General features: G+C 41.1%; 1 protein-coding gene across 3 annotated transcripts in view; it reads right to left on the reverse strand.

Moving 5' to 3' along the window:
• The window catches only part of LOC118402034 (rho GTPase-activating protein 21-like), a 68,477-nt gene that overhangs the window by 40,894 nt on the left and 8,710 nt on the right, over positions 1-18,873 (reverse strand). For all 3 annotated transcript variants that reach the window (XM_052476899.1, XM_035799861.2, XM_035799860.2), the window contains exons 3-4: positions 12,702-12,896; positions 9,706-9,727 (exon numbers count right to left, since the gene is read on the reverse strand). In XM_052476899.1, the coding sequence (XP_052332859.1) occupies positions 9,706-9,727; positions 12,702-12,896 (217 nt within the window). The remainder of the gene's footprint in view (positions 1-9,705; positions 9,728-12,701; positions 12,897-18,873) is intronic.

Genomic DNA, 18,873 nt, shown 5'->3' on the forward strand with positions numbered 1-18,873 from the left:
AAGCCTAGATTTAAATACTATTTAGTGCATTCGGAAAGTATATAGACCCCTTCCCTTTTCCCACATTTTGTTATGTTACAGCCTTATTCTAAAATGTTTGAAATGTTTTATTCCCCTCATCAATCTACACACAATACCCCATAAAGGACAAAGTGAAAACAGGGTTTTTATAAATATTTTTAAATGAAATTGAGCTCAGGTGCATCTTGTTTCCATTGATCATCCTTAAGATGTTTCTACAACCTGATTTGAGTCCACCTGCGGTAAATTCAATTGATTGGACATTATTTGGAAAGGCACACTTATCTACAGCTCATTCGGAAAGTATTCAGACCCTTTGAACCTGATGGACATTCTGGCAGATCTCCAGAGTTCCTCTGTGGAGATGAGAGAACATTCCAGAAGGACAACCATCTTTGCAGGACTCCCCCAAAATCAGGCTTTTGTGGTAGAGTGGCCAGATGGAAGCAACTTTCTTGAGCTCCAGTATTTTTCACAACTAGTCAAACTGATTTCACACATCGGACTTTCTCTTTACCTCCTGAGCAACCAGTAAATATTCCTCACACCCTCTGCATCCATTTTCCTGTTATGGTGTCCAGAGTTTGTTATAACCAATTTATTGATGTGAGTATGATATACTGTATTTCAGGGAATAGGGAATGTTATTCCTAAACTAATGAGGTACACTTCGGTAACAACTTTTCAGTCAGAAATGCCTGTAATTATGATGCAGCTTCAGCAACACGGACAGCGAGATAAACACCGTTGATGTTCTGTGGTGGTCACGGCAGCAGGGAGGAGAGCGAGACAACAGGTGCTAGTCACACCACCACTCGCTGCCATTTTCTTTTTTTAAACACAGCAGAGCAAGTCTAAGCCTGCCAGGTACAATCAAATCAATTACGTTTGGACTCCCTCTTATCATTTGTGTGTCTTAATTATTTCATCAAACAGTGATCTTAAAGCATCAGACAAGCTCAGTGCATAAAGTTGATTTTATTAAAACACATAGGATGTGTCTGTATATCCTATGTGTTTTAATCAATTTGGACTAATCGATTGGTCTAAAAGAACAGATGACTCTTGGTCGACCAATATTTTGTTTTTGTCGGGGACAGCCCTAAGGCCATGTAAACAGAATTATTAGGGAAATCGTTATTCTTGCAAAGCATGTAAACGCTTTAAGAGAACTATTATATTAATCTGACTATTCACAATAATCATATTATTGTGTGCATGTAACCATACTCAAATGGTAAGCATGAAGTATCATTGGTAAGCACTGACGGTGGCAGCAACATCATTTGCCATACAGGTTTTTCAATACAAAATAAACACATTAGTGATATGTGTTTGATAGCGATTGAGAGAAGCAAGAGATTGATAGGGAGAACGAGAGAGAGAGAGAGAAAAAAGTGATTGAAAAAGATGGGAGTGGGTGTTTGATACGCCACGGAGCACCCACTAACTGCTCTCTCCTTCTCCCTGTGGGTGTTTGACAGATTGAGAAGGACACATCTGTAAACAGTTATAACAGGTTCACATATCTGATTTTCCTCACGTTAGAGCTGAGCCACTGAACCTTTCTTAGAAGAGCTATGCAAGACAAGGCTATGCATGCTATACCTGCACCACAATCACCTGGACAGCGTGTTAAAACAAACACAACCTATTGTTGCTCACAATCACATATGAATGTGTTATGTATGACGCAACAAGAGCCTCACCTCCCAACACCATCAGTGTTACCAGGCTCCCTCTTGTGGCAAGTGGTAGAACCACAGCATACCATAACAACCCTACTGCTTGATAATACAAGTATAAAGCGATTTGATACTAGCAGTAACTCAGTGACTGCTGATGAGACTATTTCCAACACTAACATGAGCTCAGTCAGTCCCAGACAGTGTAAATCATTTGTAAATCATCTTGACCCCAGTCCTTTTCATTTCATTTCCTCTTCATACTGTTTTTTTATTAGAACAATCTCAAGTTGTTCCCAGCAGAGAATCATGGAATGCATTAAGTCATATTAAATGGAATAGCCAGTAGAGGGTGCACCAGAGACATGTGTTATCCACCAGTCAGTCAGGGGCGGGAGACTCCAATGATGCAACACCGGCTTCACAGCAGTAGGCATGTTCATGAAGGCTTTGGCTGTGTTTGAGAGCATCAAAACCGCAATGTATCATGGGTAAATTGTGAGTGATTGAACTACAAATAATATAGAGTAGTTATTTATGATGCAAGGTTTGTCAGTCTCGACTCGCCTTTAAATTCGGCTACAATGTCGAACGCGCCCTGTTTCAGCCTCCACATGGTAAACAAAGAGATTCCCTCTCATTCAGAATGGCAGTCCTGGGATAACCCAGAGTCAGCAAACTAGTCTCCATAGACACAGTCACACCATACATTCACATATCTGGGAATATTATATCCACCTATACATTATACTGTAATATGACAGAGATTGAAGACGTGACCTACGTGACATCAGAAACAAACAAACAAGCACACAGACTAATGCAAACGGACAAGCACACAAGACGAATGCAAAACTGAAAGTAGTGATTTAAGATCTGCCCCTCTCCCTCTCTGAGCTACATGATTTATGCAGTAACATTGTTTATAGCTAACCTGTAGTGGTAGCAGGGGCGCAACTTTGGTTTTTAGATGTGCTGGAGATGTATCACAATGCAATTGTGAAATTGCACCCCCTGAGTGGTAGCACAGCCAAGCCAAGCCAGTTTGTGAGCATCACAGGTTCTTTTCACTACCAGGGCATAAAATGTACTTTTAAAGTCCACCAGCCACTGTGGCAGGTAGATTTAAAAACTACCAACAGTGTTTCCTCTGCGTTCATTTACGTGTGGCGCTGCACCACGGCAGAATCATTGGCGCCACACAAAAAGAAAAAACATCCCATTTCTACCAAACATAGTTTCAAAAAAGTTATGTAAATCACATTTGCTTTTATTGGTAAATAGATGATCTGTACATCAGTTTGGTACATCAGTTTGTTTGCTTGATTAACGTTAGCTAACCAACTACTTAACTACATTAGCTAGCTATAACCTAAAAACTCTACTAATGTCATTTAGATCTATAATATTGCTGCCACAATTGTAACGGCAATTAGCTATCCAATATCCACAACTATGTTGTTGATAGAAACATGGTTAACTAACGTTACTAGTCGAGCAAGTTAGCGAGCTAGTTTGTTTGGAACTGTATCAAGTGCAAGCAAGATGGCTATATTTATCAGTCTTCGACTTTGATTTATTTATAGAAGTTTATTGAGTTTATTGAAATATTTCCAGCCAGAGCAGCGAAAGAGAAAGGGGGAGCAGGGACAAGAGTGTCAGGTAATGTTAACTTAGATTGCTAACGTCAACTCAGCCCGAACTAAATTACACTTTTTTTAGTTAGTTAACTCTTTAAAAGCTTCAGCTATCATTTTTATTACAAGTGTAAGGCTTGCTTTACTGGACAGAGACGAGGCAGAATCCCAGGAGTGAGGTAGGGATGCCTGAGGGACAGAGTGGAGCAGAGGAGAGCAGAGAGGATAAAAAAAAATAGAAGATAAAAGGAGGAACTTGCACATTTACATGCAGAGCTTGACATTAACCTGGTTATCTACTTGTCCTTCAGACAAGGAGGTGACTGAAAAAGTTGTGTTTGATGCAAGAAATCACTTCACAAAATAGAAAATGCATTATTATTCCCATAACTTTATTACAGAGAATGGGACAAAGTATGCATATTGGTTATTTAGCTTATTCAAGCCTGCCTTAAAACTACAACATTACCCCTTTAAGACAAAAAAAGCTCTTTACCTGACTTGCTTTTCAAGGATGTATATGTTGTGTTCTTGAAGGAAGCAATCCCTCCCCTATTGCAGACTACAAATGATCTATAACTGGGCTAATAACTCACCAAGTGGCAAAGGATATGAACAAAATGTGCACACGTGGCTACATGCAGCTCTCACTTTGGACTCAAAACAAACGCATCTCCTGTTGTAAACACAGTCCAGGTCTAAGTAAATGGCACAGATCCATATATGGCAATAGTCTATATCCTTCTGTAGCTCAGTTGGTAGAGCATGGCGCTTGTAACGCCAGGGTAGTGGGTTCGATTCCCGAGACCACCCATACGTAGAATGTATGCACACATGACTGTAAATCGCTTTGGATAAAAGCGTCTGCTAAATGGCATATATTATTATTATTATTATTATATAGGCCTACTGAAGCTCTGTTTGTTTATGACGCACCGGTCTGTGTAGAGTACAGTAGTGCGTGTCAATGGAATAGAATCCTACTCCGATGCGTTCTGCCTATAACAAAATCTGTTGCAGTTTGTTTTTGAAAAAAAAAATAGAGGTTGGCTATATGATCACACCTGGTAATAGATCCGTTGTTGTATTAATTGTGAGGCACGGATGAGTGAGCATTTAAATCATAAGCTTTATATTTTACGGGGCTGATGGTGTCTGCATCTGATGGTCAGTCTCAGTGGAGGGAGTGAGCAGCAGACTGAGGGTACGCTGACACTGCCAAAAAAGGGACAGTTTTCCAACTGATGACGAAAGTCGCACCGCATTATTTCTGCCTATTTGTTACTTCTATGAACAGAGAAAGTGAAATATTCCTCAATATTAAAAAAGACCCAAGCCACTAACAATAACACACACCTATAGATACACTTTCCTACTCATTCAGTGCTTGGTTGTAGCGCTGGGTGGAAAAAGTGTAGAATAAACATGGACTCACTCATAAAAACAGCATCTCTCTGCCATATTCATTGACCGTTTCTCAATATCAACTTTGCTGAAGCTTTCTTTTATGCCTGCTATGTTACTGCAGACACTGTCACCTGAGCCATTCGATTGGCCAGCGGTAGGCCTATTGTGCACTTGATTTGCTCTCTGGGTATGGTGGAAAGACAGGTTGTGCCTTCAAACTAGTGATGCACCGATATGACATGTGGCCGATACCAATATTTCTCTTGCCAAAAAAAACCCTGATACCTGATATAACAAAAACAAATTAAAGTAGTTAAATAGTTAACACACACACACACGCAGCAGTATAAGGCACCTCATCTCAGTGCAAGAGGCGTCACTACAGTCCCTGGTTCGAATCCAGGCTGTATCACAGCCGGCCGTGATTGGGAGTCCCATAGGGCGGCACACAATTGGCCCAGCGTCGACCGGGTTTGGCCTGGGTAGTCCGTCATTGTAAATAAGAATTTGTTCTTAACCGACTTGCCTAGTTAAAAAAGGTTACACACACAAACAAAAAAAAGTGATTTTGTTTGCATTTACGCATGTCCCCATTACCAGTAAAACATAATCAAAACCTATTTTCTTTCACTTACTTGCTGTGCTATTTTGTTGTTCATTTGTTAAGTCGTTTCATTCTCAACCAGGATTTCTATGGAACGCCGTTTGGGTCTTTGCTATGGGACGCCGTTTGGGTCTTTGCTATGGGACGCCGTTTGGGTCTTTGCTATGGGACGCCGTTTGGGTCTTTGCTATGGGACGCCGTTTGGGTCTTTGCTATGGGACGCCGTTTGGGTCTTTGCTATGGGACGCCGTTTGGGTCTTTGCTATGGGACGCCGTTTGGGTCTTTGCTATGGGACGCCGTTTGGGTCTTTGCTATGGGACGCCGTTTGGGTCTTTGCTATGGGACGCCGTTTGGGTCTTTGCTATGGGACGCCGTTTGGGTCTTTGCTATGGGACGCCGTTTGGGTCTTTGCTATGGGACGCCGTTTGGGTCTTTGCTATGGGACGCCGTTTGGGTCTTTGCTATGGGACGCCGTTTGGGTCTTTGCTATGGGACGCCGTTTGGGTCTTTGCTATGGGACGCCGTTTGGGTCTTTGCTATGGGACGCCGTTTGGGAACGCCGTCTTTGCTATGGGACGCCGTTTGGGTCTTTGCTATGGGACGCCGTTTGGGTCTTTGCTGGAACTATGGAACGCCGTCTTTGCTATGGAACGCCGTTTGGGTCTTTGCTATGGAACGCCTTTGTTTGGGTCTTTGCTATGGAACGCCGTTTGGGTCTTTGCTTGGGACGCCGTTTGGGTCTTTGCTATGGAACGCCTTTGTTTGGGTCTTTGCTATGGAACGCCGTTTGGGTCTTTGCTATGGAACGCCTTTGCTTTGGGGTCTTTGCTATGGAACGCCGTTTGGGTCTTTGCTATGGAACGCCGTTTGGGTCTTTGCTATGGAACGCCGTTTGGGTCTTTGCTATGGAACGCCGTTTGGGTCTTTGCTATGGAACGCCGTTTGGGTCTTTGCTATGGAACGCCGTTTGGGTCTTTGCTATAGAACGCCGTTTGGGTCTTTGCTATGGAACGCCGTTTGGGTCTTTGCTATGGAACGCTGTTTGGGTCTTTGCATGTCAAGAATGATACGTCAAACAACACTATTTGACATGCCAAATAAGCTTGTTGACCAATCAGAACCTGAATATGACGGCACATCACAAAATAATATAACGCTTTCATACATTTTTTGCGTAGTTATTACACATTAGTGAGATCAATCACTCGTATTTCATGTCACAACGATTCATCGATACGTATGCTATGATGCTGGTAAAGTTCTCGCGCACCTACAGAGCTGGTCATAAAAAAAAGCTAGCTAGCCCATGGATGCAAACAATGTTCTTCCCCCAAAACGACAATATTTTTCAGTAGCTATAGTTGTTAGCTAGTTAACTATATAGCTATGTGTCATCTAAAATGACCCTAATTTACAAGACAGTTCTTATTTGATTAATGGTGGTCGGACTCATCTATGTGAAGCTAACCACAATAAGAATTAGCCACAATAGTGGACTTTGCAGTTAGCCTTCAAAATAAAAGCATGTCAATGACCGTGACGTAAACTAATACAAATGGTAGAGAGAATTATGCCATAAATGAATAGATCATGCTAAACGAGGTTGGAATGTTATATAAAAATCAACAAAAGGCAATTTGTTAATTTTACAAAAACATGTTGAAATCACACTGGATGTATTGTAGCAACCCGCACAGACAGCTGTGTGTTATGTGTTAGGCTAGGAGGTGGTTGTGTTGTACTGACCAGTACCCGGTGTTCGCGGGGTCCGACATGTCAATCAACCTGCTATCTGCCAATCACGGGAATGCCTGGAATGTTCTGATGCCGGGCATCCTGGTGGTTGGCGGAGTGGCGTGGAGGGGGGTTGGGCAGGGGGGTGGAGCATTGGAAGTTAAGACCAGGTTCAGCCTTTGTTCTCTCTCTCTTACGTCTGGGCTTCACAAGAGAAGGTCACGATTGGCTTGTGGGTTATCTGTCATCTATTTGGCGTGTGCTACGGCCCAAACAGTAGCCTGTGTAAAGTTGGTTTAATAAACCAACTGGACAATTGTTCAATTGTCTGGACAATTGTTCATTTATGATCTAGTCAGGTCATTACAGTATTATACTTTAGAATTGCATTGTGGGTATACTTATTTCACTGTACAGCCTTACCTATGGATTGTAGATCAATGACATGGGGTATAAGTCTACTCAGTGACACCCAGAGAACATTAGCATCGTAGATCTTATTGAGGGACTCTGAAACAACTGAATTGAGCCACATTTATTGTCAACCTGTGTATTGAACACTATTCTTGAGGAAAAACAATACTGTGGATGTCTTGGAGTATGATAACTCTTGAGGAGTATATTGGGTATTGAGTAGACTGATACCCCATTTCATTGATCCCCAATCCTTAGGTAAAGCTGTACAGCGCAATATGAATGTCAATACACACAACAGGCTGACTGGGGAGGTGATTTCACAAAGTCACAGTCCTGCAATAAGAGCTACAACGCTAATATTTGCGTAAACTCTTCACAGTTGTGTTCTGTGTGTCACCGAGTAGACTGATACCCCATTTCATTGCTTCACATTCCAACCTTGTTTAACATTATCTAGTTTAAATATGGCATGATTCCACCAATTGCAACCTTCTGCATCACTTTCAAATGGGTGCTTTTATTTTGAATTCCACTATTGTGCCTAATCCTTATTGTGGCTAGCTTCACATCACATAACCCAGAGCGGTCGAGCCTCACTAGCCAGATGAAGCTTATAACATTAGCTTTGGGCAACAGAGTTAAGTAGCTGGCTAGCTATTTTTTTCTCATGAATAATTACATTTCAATAGGCGAACAACAAGTGGCTACCTAGCTAATACTTACTCACAAGGACTCCTAAATCATTGCTAAGAATAATGAAAATGATTGCAGTTTCTTCTGATCATTGTTTTCAGGCTGATTGTATTGATGCTAGCTAGCTATCCCAGAAGTTGCGGTTGAACAAATAATGCTTTCTTACGAACGCGGCATTGTAAACACATCGTTCGTGGCGTTCAGACTTTTTTGCACAGGTTTGACAGTGCTACTGATAGTAGTGGTGGTGCTTGGCTTGCACGTGCAAATTCAGAACACACAACATTCTATAAGAGAACGGTGTTATTTGACGTGTCAAATTAAAAGCTTAATTAACGTGTCAAATAGTGTTATTGTCAAATAGTGTTATTTGATGTGCATATTTTTTGACAGGCAAAGACCATAACAGGGTTCCATAGTATGTCTTGAAGTTAATACCAGTAGGGCAATATCTGAAAAATAGCACGCCTGGTAGTGTGTACCGGTGCTCGACCAGTCGCGAAAGCCAACATTCCCCACAACAGAGAACGGTTGATTGTCAAGAACAATGAACATCTTGCCGTTAATGGATTTCGCCTTGGAGTTGTCTAGCTGAAATCTTCTTAGTCTCTCAAATGACTGCTTGACTTGTTGACTGCTCAATTCACACAGCAGACATTGTGGGCTAGGTTAGGAATGCTGTGTTGCACGTGTAGCGCAACATTTTACGTGGCGTCATTACGTCATGTACCTACATTATATAGATAAGCACGTCAGCTTTGACACCGGTTTTGCACATCGGCGTTAAATTAGTCATTGGGCCGATACCGATGTTGCCATATTTAGCTAATGTCGGCTGATTCCGATATGTTCATCGATGTAGCGTGCATCCCTACTTCCCTACTACCACAGCAGTGTTTAGAGGAGGGGACACAGTGGAACAGCAAACCACAGGCCAAACTGATTCCTCAGAGTGTGGACATGATTGGATAAAACATGCAAAACATTTGAGCATTTGAGATGGCGAGCTTTATTTAACAGAAGTAGTGTGCTATAAAAACAAACACCTGCATGCTCCCACTCACAAAAAATACCTTGGGTAACTGATGTGCGGTGAAATGGATCAGGGGTTACAACATTTTTTTTCAACAGGACTAATTTCCTAAAAGTAACAAAAACACCAATGCACAAGTGCACATACCTACAAACACACAGGAAAAATGCACAAACCTAACAACAAGGGCATTGGGCAACTTTTTGTTGTGCAGTGACAACAAAGTGCAGTTGGATAAAGGTCAGTTGAGGACAGTAACAGGTGGTGATGCTGGCCAAGCCGTTTCAGTCAGGCCTCTACAAAGGTCACCTTAACACAACAGCTACCCTGTTCCATGTGCATAACAAGGAAGTAAAAGAGCTACGTCAACAGATGGAAAAATCATACAAAGTGGGAGGCAGATTGACGATGCAGTACTGAAGGACAGACAGAGGAGGAAGGAACTGTGTGCAAGGTAGATTCATTCAGCTTACCTCTGCGGCCATGCTCTTCCTCCTGTAAAAAGACAAGATAAATGTTATTTGCCAACAGCAATGATGGTTTCTGAGTTAAGAGGGGTCATAAAGTTGCTTAGAGGGATCAATTCGTTTTACTCTATGGAAATTCTGGTTGGGGAATTACACTCTTTTGTTGCAACTTCTTCCACATTAACCATGTTTCCATCCAACCTTTTTATGCGAGTAAAATACATGTTGGTTATAAAATGTCACGACAGGCCTGATGGAAACAGCTAATTTGTCAGTAAACTTGACAAATGTTGACTAAACAAAATATGCAAGACAAGGTGGGATCTTGTGTCTGTAGTAAAATATATTATGCAAGAAATGACAATGGAAATGCCTTAATGCACAAATATTGATATAAAAATCATCATATCGAAGGAAACTTGGAGTCACGCGATGACATGTGTGGTCCTCCCACTACGTCTCAGGAAAGCATGCCGATTATTAGGCTACAGATTAAATAAGTTATGTTGAACTTCACAGGGTGGTGAAAGTGCACGGTGATGAGCTTGATACTCCTTTCCTGTAAATATTGAGGGTCTTATTCTGGATACAAGCCGATCGATGCCTGGCTGCCTTTTGACAAATCTAAATAATCTCGTTATTTTGTCCATAATAATCTCATGTGGGGTAAGGGGTATTCAACTCTTACCCTACGAGGTCCGGAGCCTGTTTGTTTTCTTTTCTACCTGATAGTTAACTGCACACACACACACACATGGTGTTTGAGGTCTAAATCAGTCACTGATTAGAGGGAAACCATGAAAAATATGCAGTAGAACTAGCTTCGAGGTCCCGAGCTGAGTTTGAGGGATGAAGGATATCCTACCCGCACTGTATCTGCGAGCTGTTGGCTTGAGAGCATGTGCCAAGACTAGAGGTCGACCGAGTGTGATTTTTCAACGCCGATACAGATTATTGGAGGACCAAAAAAAGCCAATACCGATTAAAATCGCCCGACTTTTAAAAATGTATTTGTAATAATGACAATTACAACAATACTGAATGAACATTTATTTGAACTTAATATAAAACATCAATAAAATCAATTTAGCCAAATAAATAATGAAACATGTTCAATTTGGTTTAAATAATGCAACAAAGTGTTGGAGAAGAAAGTAAAAGTGCAACATGTGCCATGTAAGAAAGCTAACGTTTTAAGTTCCTTGCTCAGAACATATGAAAGCTGACAGTTCCTTTTAACATGAGTCTTCAATATTCCCAGGTAAGAAGTTTTAGGTTGTAGTTATTATAGGAATTCTAGGACTATTTCTCTCTATACGATTTGTATTTCATATACCTTTGACTATTGGATGTTCTTGCCAGTGTAACAGTATAGCTTCCGTCCCTCTCCTCACTCCTACCTGGGCTCAAATCAGGAACACACCGACAACAGCCACCCTCGAAGCAGCGTTACCCGTCGCTCCACAAAAGCCGCGGCCCTTGCAGAGCAAGGGGAACAACTACTCCAAGTCTCAGAGCAAGTGACGTTTGAAACGCTATTAGCGCGCACCCCGCTAACCATTTCACATCGGTTACACCAGCCTAATCTCGGGAGTTGATAGGCTTGAAGTCATAAACAGCGCAATGCTTGAAGCATTGCGAAGAGCTGCTGGAGAAACGCACGAAAGTGCTGTTTGAATGAATGCTTACGAGCCTGCTGGTGCCTACCATCGCTCAGTCAGACTGCTCTATCAAATCATAGACTTAATTATAACATAACAACACACAGAAATACAAGCCTTAGGTCATTAATATGGTAGAGTCCGGAAACTATCATCTCGAAAACAAAAAGTTTATTCTTTCAGTGAAATACAGAACCGTTCCGTATTTTATCTAATGGGTGGCATCAATAAGTCTAAATATTCCTGTTACATTGCACAGCCTTCAATGTTATGTCATAATTATGTAAAATTATGGCAAATTAGTTGCATTTATCCTGACTCTGCGTGCAATGAACGCAAGAGAAGTGACACAATTTCACCTGGTTAATATTGCCTGCTAATCTGGATTTCTTTTAGTTAAATATGCAGGTTTTAAAATATATACTTCGGTGTATTGATTTTAAGAAAGGCATTGATGTTTATGGTTAGGTACACGTTGGAGCAACGAGAGTCCTTTTTCACAAATGCGCACCGCATCGATTATATGCAACGCAGAACACGCTAGATAAACTAGTAATATCACCAATCATGTGTAGTTAACTAGTGATTATGATTGATTGATTGTTTTTTATAAGATAAGTTTAATGCTAGCTAGCAACTTACCTTGGCTTCTTACTGCATTCGCGTTACAGGCAGGCTCCTCGTGAAGCGCAATGTAAAGCAGGTGGTTAGAGCGCTAGACTAGATGACCGTAAGGTTGCAAGATTGAATCGCCGAGCTGTCAAGGTCGTTCTGGCCCTGAACAAGGCAGTTAACCCACCGTTCCTAGGCCGTCAATTTAAAATAAGAATGTGTTCTTAACTGACTTTCATATTTAAATAAAGGTGTAAAAATAATAATAATAATAATAAATTCAGCCAAATCAGTGTCCAAAAATACCGATTTACGATTGTTATGTAAACCTGAAATCGGCCCTAATTAAATCGGCTATTCCGATTAATCTGTTGACCTCCAGCCAAGACCAGAGTGAGCACATTCTCAATATAACGCACATTTGAAAATGTGATGGAAACACATTTAAACTTGTATTATTTATTTTTTATTTGGTACATGGGAATTTAACAGCAAAAGTTTGTTTCATGTGCACTAGGTCATCAAGCACAGCCTTTGAGCCGCAACAGGTCAATTTGATAGAAACACATAAGGTGGAAAAATGCACATATTGATTTTATGCAGATTTTTGATTATGCACATGAAAATCTGGTTGCCAAGTGGATGGAAACCTAGCTAATGACATCAAAATTCAATAAACTAAATGGAAGGGCGTTGGGATATTCATGTAACCCTGAATGTGGTGCTTACCGGGAAGGGGTACGGGTGCACGGCTGACTCGGGTGGGTAGACAATGAAGTGGCGCAGAGTGAAGCCAAAGCCTTGAGAGGTGCGTCGAAGACTGAGTGTCTTAGGCCCTGGCCACGAGAAGGGTTCCTCCTCTCCCTGCAGGTTGAACAGGCATGCAGGGGAATCCCCCTGCACACGCCACTCTGGCACGTTATTCTGGTGGGAGAAGGAGAAAGAGGGGAGACAGGAAAGGCAGGCGGGAGACAGGGAGAGAGATGCTATTATTATACTGAACACAACTGTATGACAGACTGAAATAAGATCTACTGCAGGTGGTTCAGCGTTAAGCTACTCATATTTCAATGAGAAAGGTAAGGATTGCATGAAAGTAGTACCAAGTTAATGCAGAGACTAAAATCGACATGCTGTATAAATACATTTATTTCTTTGGGGAAAATAAATCACGAGTCTGGCAACAACTCAGTGTCTTGTCTATGTTCCGTATCCTGCTGAATAATAGATAATAAAAAACAGTAATAATAACAAAGTTAAATTGACATCATGTGTCTAGACTAGCAAAACATGGGATCTAGAGGAAATTCACAGAAACGCCTCCAGTACTTCGACCAAGCAGTTACAGCTACCTCATCTGTGCTAGCTCATCTAAGTGAGTAATTGTAACAGAGTCATCGTGCCATAGTGCTGGTGTCACATTTCCAGTGTTACTGTAGAGTAGGGCAGAGCCTGGGGCCTGCTGTGTTTAGTGGTTATTTATAGCCTCACACCTTTGTGGTGCAGCTCCCATCCTCTCCCTCCTAGTCCCCAAGCTCAAATTTCCAGTCAAAGAATAACTTTCAGGAAACTCACTGTTCAAACAGTCAATCCCTGCCTGCTTTGCTTGCTCTCCGACTCAACCTCAAACCTCCCCCTCTCCCTGGCCTCATGCAGCACCAGGGTTGCAAAATTATGGGAACTTTTAATAAATTCCCTGGGTTTTCCCGAAATCCCAGTTGTAGGATTCCCGGAATCAGAAGGGAAGCAGAAAATCCAGAATACTCCAACCAGGATTTTTGGGAAACAAGGGAATGTATTGAAATTTCCCTGAATTTTGCAACCCTCTCCAGCCCAGAACTCACCAAAGACTACACACAACCCCTCCGACCCCCTTAACGGCCCTCCTCCTGGCCCTGCGCTTCACCCACAATAAGAGGAATGTGATGAGCTTGCATTCACACAAACCCTGCTGCTGCCTGGGGAAATGTGATAAGTAGTAGATGTCAGAAAATGGATTCAGCTACATGCTAACCAAAGCCAACAAATTCAATGGCTAAATTTATATATTTCAGCAAACTGCCTCCGCTCTGACATGACAACATCATATCCACAGCAAAAAAAAAAAAAAAAAAAACTACAGGTCATTTTGATTAGGACATTCATTTCATGGTTGTTTTGTGGATCAAAGCAATGCATTTGATGGACTCAAAACACATTGCAGAAGCAAAGCGGGAGCCAGTTTACTTTTCACAAACATTCAAACCTTCTGATTTATAAACACACTCAGTCAGCAAAACATTATACAGGAAGAACGTTCTATACATTTAACAACTTTTAGTTTAACAGCTTATAAGTTATGCAAATCAACAAGCTCAAGGGTTCTACCATGTTGAGACTGGTATTTTGCTACATCTTTCTGTTGGTAAAATCAGTTGAATTAGATCTACTGGGGCTAAACACGTATGCTAAACACGTAGGCTATGTCAACAGAACAACAGAACCCTTTGGGATCTTTTCCAGCTCTGTGGTCAACAAAACACATGTTGAACAGAGCAGAGGTACAAAAGACATCGGGGGCTCAACCTTATTGGAGTACGAGCCAATGGCAGAATGGCTGCTGTGAAACCGAGCTGCAGGTGCAGCTGTGTGACACCCGAGTCAGTTTGGTTGGGTGGGAAGTTAACTGGCCAAACAGGTTTCTTCCCCAGCTGTAACTGTTGTTCCCTGGCTCCAGCACGACTTCCCCGTTTGTGTGTAGGTGTTTTTCCTACATTCATTCCACTCAAATCCATGGAATGTTTCAGAATAATTAGGCTATGTAGTATGCGGGTCCTTCTGTAAGTTAGGCCCAACTATGCTGATCCGCACATACCTATAAAAATATGTATGCTATTCAGTAAAAAGCCATCTTTGAATCAGACAGCTCTTCTTTTTTTAAATTACAATTGAAGAGTTTATGAACGACAACAGTACGTCGACTTCCACCAGCAATTTAAAAAAAATTACTTTTACTGTTGGAAAGTGATATCCGGAGTACAAACACAGTAAAATACACACTAAAATGGTAAAACAATACGGTTTGAGCGAAAATTGTGTTTTTAGACAACAGCAAACTTCAAGGAATGGGGTATTCAAGGAGTTGGTCTAATGTAGTGTTGCATGGTATACTGAAAATCAGTAGTGGAAAAAGTACTCCATTGTCATACTTGAGTAAAGGTAAAGATACCTTATTAATAGAAAATGACTCAAGTAAAAGTCACCCAGTAAAATTCTACTTGAGTAAAAGTATAAACCATTTGAAAATTCCTTATATTAATCAAACGGCACAAAAGGTTATTATTATTATTATTTTTAATTTACGGATAGCCAGGGGCACATTCCAATACAGACATAATTTACAAACAAAGCATTTGTGTTTAGTGAGTCCGCCAGATCAGAGGCTGTAGGGATGACCAGGGATGTCTCTTGATAAGTGTGTGAATTGGACCATTTTCCTGTCATCATGTAATTAGTACTTTTAGGTGTACGGGACAATGTATGGAGTAAAAAGTACATTTATTTTCTTTAGGAATGTAGTGTAGTAAAAGTTAAAAACATAAATAGTAAAGTACAGATACCCCCCAAAACGACTTATTAGTACTGTAAAGTAGTTTTACACCACTGCCGAAAATACTAGAACATGAAAACCCGTTTGGTACTAGAATGTGCTACTTTCGGTAGTTCTGTCAAATGTGCCGCACGTCTCAACTGTATCAGCCCAGCAGATGCCCCCCTTACAGCACAAAAGCACGTAGCCTGCACTGGAAGTCTGGGCTACATCATGTTTGCTCCCCACTCATGATGCACAGAAGTTTAACACACTTGAAGAATGCAACACGGCATGTAGAAATGTTTAAACACATTACTGTTCACAAAACAATTTCCTTAGAGGCTAGAACACTTTACGATGCAAGATGATACCGGTAGCTTCCAGCTTTGTAGGCTAATTTTTCTTGCTAGCTTACAGCTGAAGCTATCATCAATTCACTACCCTAGTACTTTGTGCTAATGCTAAATATGAGGTTTTCAAAGCAGGTTGCCACCAAAACTATATTAGTTCACTTTAAAAAAAAATTGGTCTCTCACATCTCTACCAAATATGATCTATTGCCTCAGGGAACTGACTGGGCTGCCACCATCTTGCCTCGTGAATGACATCATTAATGGTTAGAGAAAGAGCACGCACTTAAAAAAGTTTATCAGTACAATAAATAAATAAAGTCCCAAATGGAAGGGAAACAGATTTTTCATCTGGATTCCTATTAACACCAGATAAGCACCATAGGAAGCTAGTAATTATGGAGGGCACTGTATGTTGTGCTGTTAAGTAACATCAGATAAGCACCATAGGAAGCCAGTAATTATGGAGGGCCCTGTATGTTGTGCTGTTAAGTAACACCAGATAAGCACCATAGGAAGCCAGTAATTATGGAGGGCCCTGTATGTTGTGCTGTTAAGTAACACCAGATAAGCACCATAGGAAGCCAGTAATTATGGAGGGCCCTGTATGTTGTGCTGTTAAGTAACACCAGATAAGCACCATAGGAAGCCAGTCATTATGGAGGGCCCTGTATGTTGTGCTGTTATGTAACATCAGATAAGCACCACAGGTAGCCAGTAATTATGAAGGGCCCTGTATGTTGTGCTGTTATGTAACATTAGATAAGCATCACAGGTAGCCAGTAATTATGAAGGGCCCTGTAAAAATCAGGTGATAAATGAGGTGAAAGTCACTGGAGAAGGACAGTGCAGGCCTCAAATGCCTTCCGATCCCTCGGGCATGCCAACCCTAGTTCACCGGATCTAATTTAGCCGTGGATCTCATTCCAGACATCTCCAGTCCTCAGTTGTGGAGAGAGGATGGCTGGGGGTTGTTGGCTGTCCGCTATTCAGTCCTGAGAAACAGACGCATGCCTAGCAGGGCTGTCATTGCCCCTCACATAGTTAACGCTGTGGTGACCGACCCCCAGCCAATAAATGACATGCAAACATTCCTTGATAGTCCGAGCGGCTCTCGCCTTCCTCCCTCTCAGCTGAGTCAATGTGCCAGTTGCATGCTGAAAGCAGCAGGACTAGACAACCAAACAGAGGCAGTGCCTCTCCAGTTAAACACGGATTATGACTGGGGCAAGTTTGATGGTTACAAAGGAAACCTAAATGGGGAGGATGAATAAAAGGTGATGCATCTATTGCCTCTGGCTATTGAGACAAAATGAGAACATGGGTTATTATCAGTTCAGTGCAAACACTAACTTCATGTATCACACATCAACTACAAAATACAAGCACATTACAGAGAAACACACAAGTAATCACACATGCCTTTCAGTGTATGAATCACTACCAGAATGGCAGAGTCTAGTGTTTGCATTGGGTGTGGCAGTGGGAACAGGGAGTGTGTGAAGCACTGACTGAACTTAATAAAGATCTGGTTCATTTCATATCAGACTGTGGAAAAGAGAGCAGATCAGAGCATCAGAAGTCATACATCAGTCTTTTGGAGCTTAGGACCTCAATGGATTCCTAGCCTGTGCCATGGTCACCACTTACTAAATGTGCTGTCGAGCATATCGGGGAAAACATGACTCTTAGGTTACATAACTAAATGTTTAAGGACAACATGAGACATAACATGACTTTGAATGTGGTTTAGGGCTTACCCCATTTAGTCACCAATTCCACAAATTTGCTTTAATAAAGGCTTTACACTTTTTCTTCATTAGAACAACATGTCTGGTACTATTTATAATGTATTTAGTGTTGTTTAAGCTGTTCCAAACTGTCCTAAAAATATATAATATTAATAGTAAATGCTCCTTTTTCTTGATCTTTGTTATTATAAGTAATGTCATTATCATTCGTAGGCTTATTATAGCAGACTTGTATAACCACCATTGAGCTGTAGGCCTAAGACCGCATTCTGTTTAGTCTTAATAAATCAAATTTTACTAGTCACACACACATGGTTAGCAGATGTTAATGCGAGTGAGGCGAAATGCTAATACCGTAACTTACTGAGGTCTACATTTCAATACTTCTTTAGGCTACTGTATCAATCCATCACTCATTCCTTCATGTCATCACACAGCATACGAGTCATTCATGATTTGAAATGCAATCAAGCATTTTAGGTTTAATGTAAAATAAAGCGAGCCTTGAATAATTAGCTTAAACAAATAAAACGTTCCATTTCGGAAAATGCATTCACGAATGAACGCAACTGTTTTTAGTCCTTGCTGTAATAAAGGCTCAACAAAAACGTTACAGAACCTGCTACGCTTATAATTTATTTTGTGTTTACATTGTTCCAAACGGTCAGAAAAATGGGATTGTATTCTATACAGCATCGGTTTGGCACACATAATATGCAAGCAGATTCTTCTCCTTACATTATTTTTCTTGATCTCCAGTATTTTCCACAACTAGTCAAATTTATTCCACACATCTGACTTTCCCTTTACCTCATGAGCCACCAGTAAACGTTCCCCCATTTCTAGTTTATTTGTCATGTTCTCTGCATCCATTTCTCTATCACGTTAGTGTTTAGAGTTAGTTATAACCAATTTATTGACATGCGATAGGTCAGGCCTTATAGTTCACTATTCTGAAAGGATTTGTTTTACTGGGGGAGGTCGGGTAATGAAATGTTGTGCAAGAGCACAAAACACTACATCTCATTTTAGTCCTGTCGGAATCTGCCATGGCAGTCATTTTTACATGACAGAAGAGTAACAATTCAGAATAACATGTTTTTTTGGTGATCTCCAAGGTCCTCTGATAATACGAGTCCTGTGCAAATCGACATCCCTGTGTTTTGAAAGTAATGTCTGGGTTTTGACAGGTGTTGCTAGCGGTTTACGCAAGAAAACAATAACTGATT

The sequence above is a fragment of the Oncorhynchus keta genome, chromosome 23, assembly GCF_023373465.1.
Source record: "Oncorhynchus keta strain PuntledgeMale-10-30-2019 chromosome 23, Oket_V2, whole genome shotgun sequence".
In the NCBI taxonomy this organism is placed as follows: Eukaryota; Metazoa; Chordata; class Actinopteri; order Salmoniformes; family Salmonidae; genus Oncorhynchus; species Oncorhynchus keta.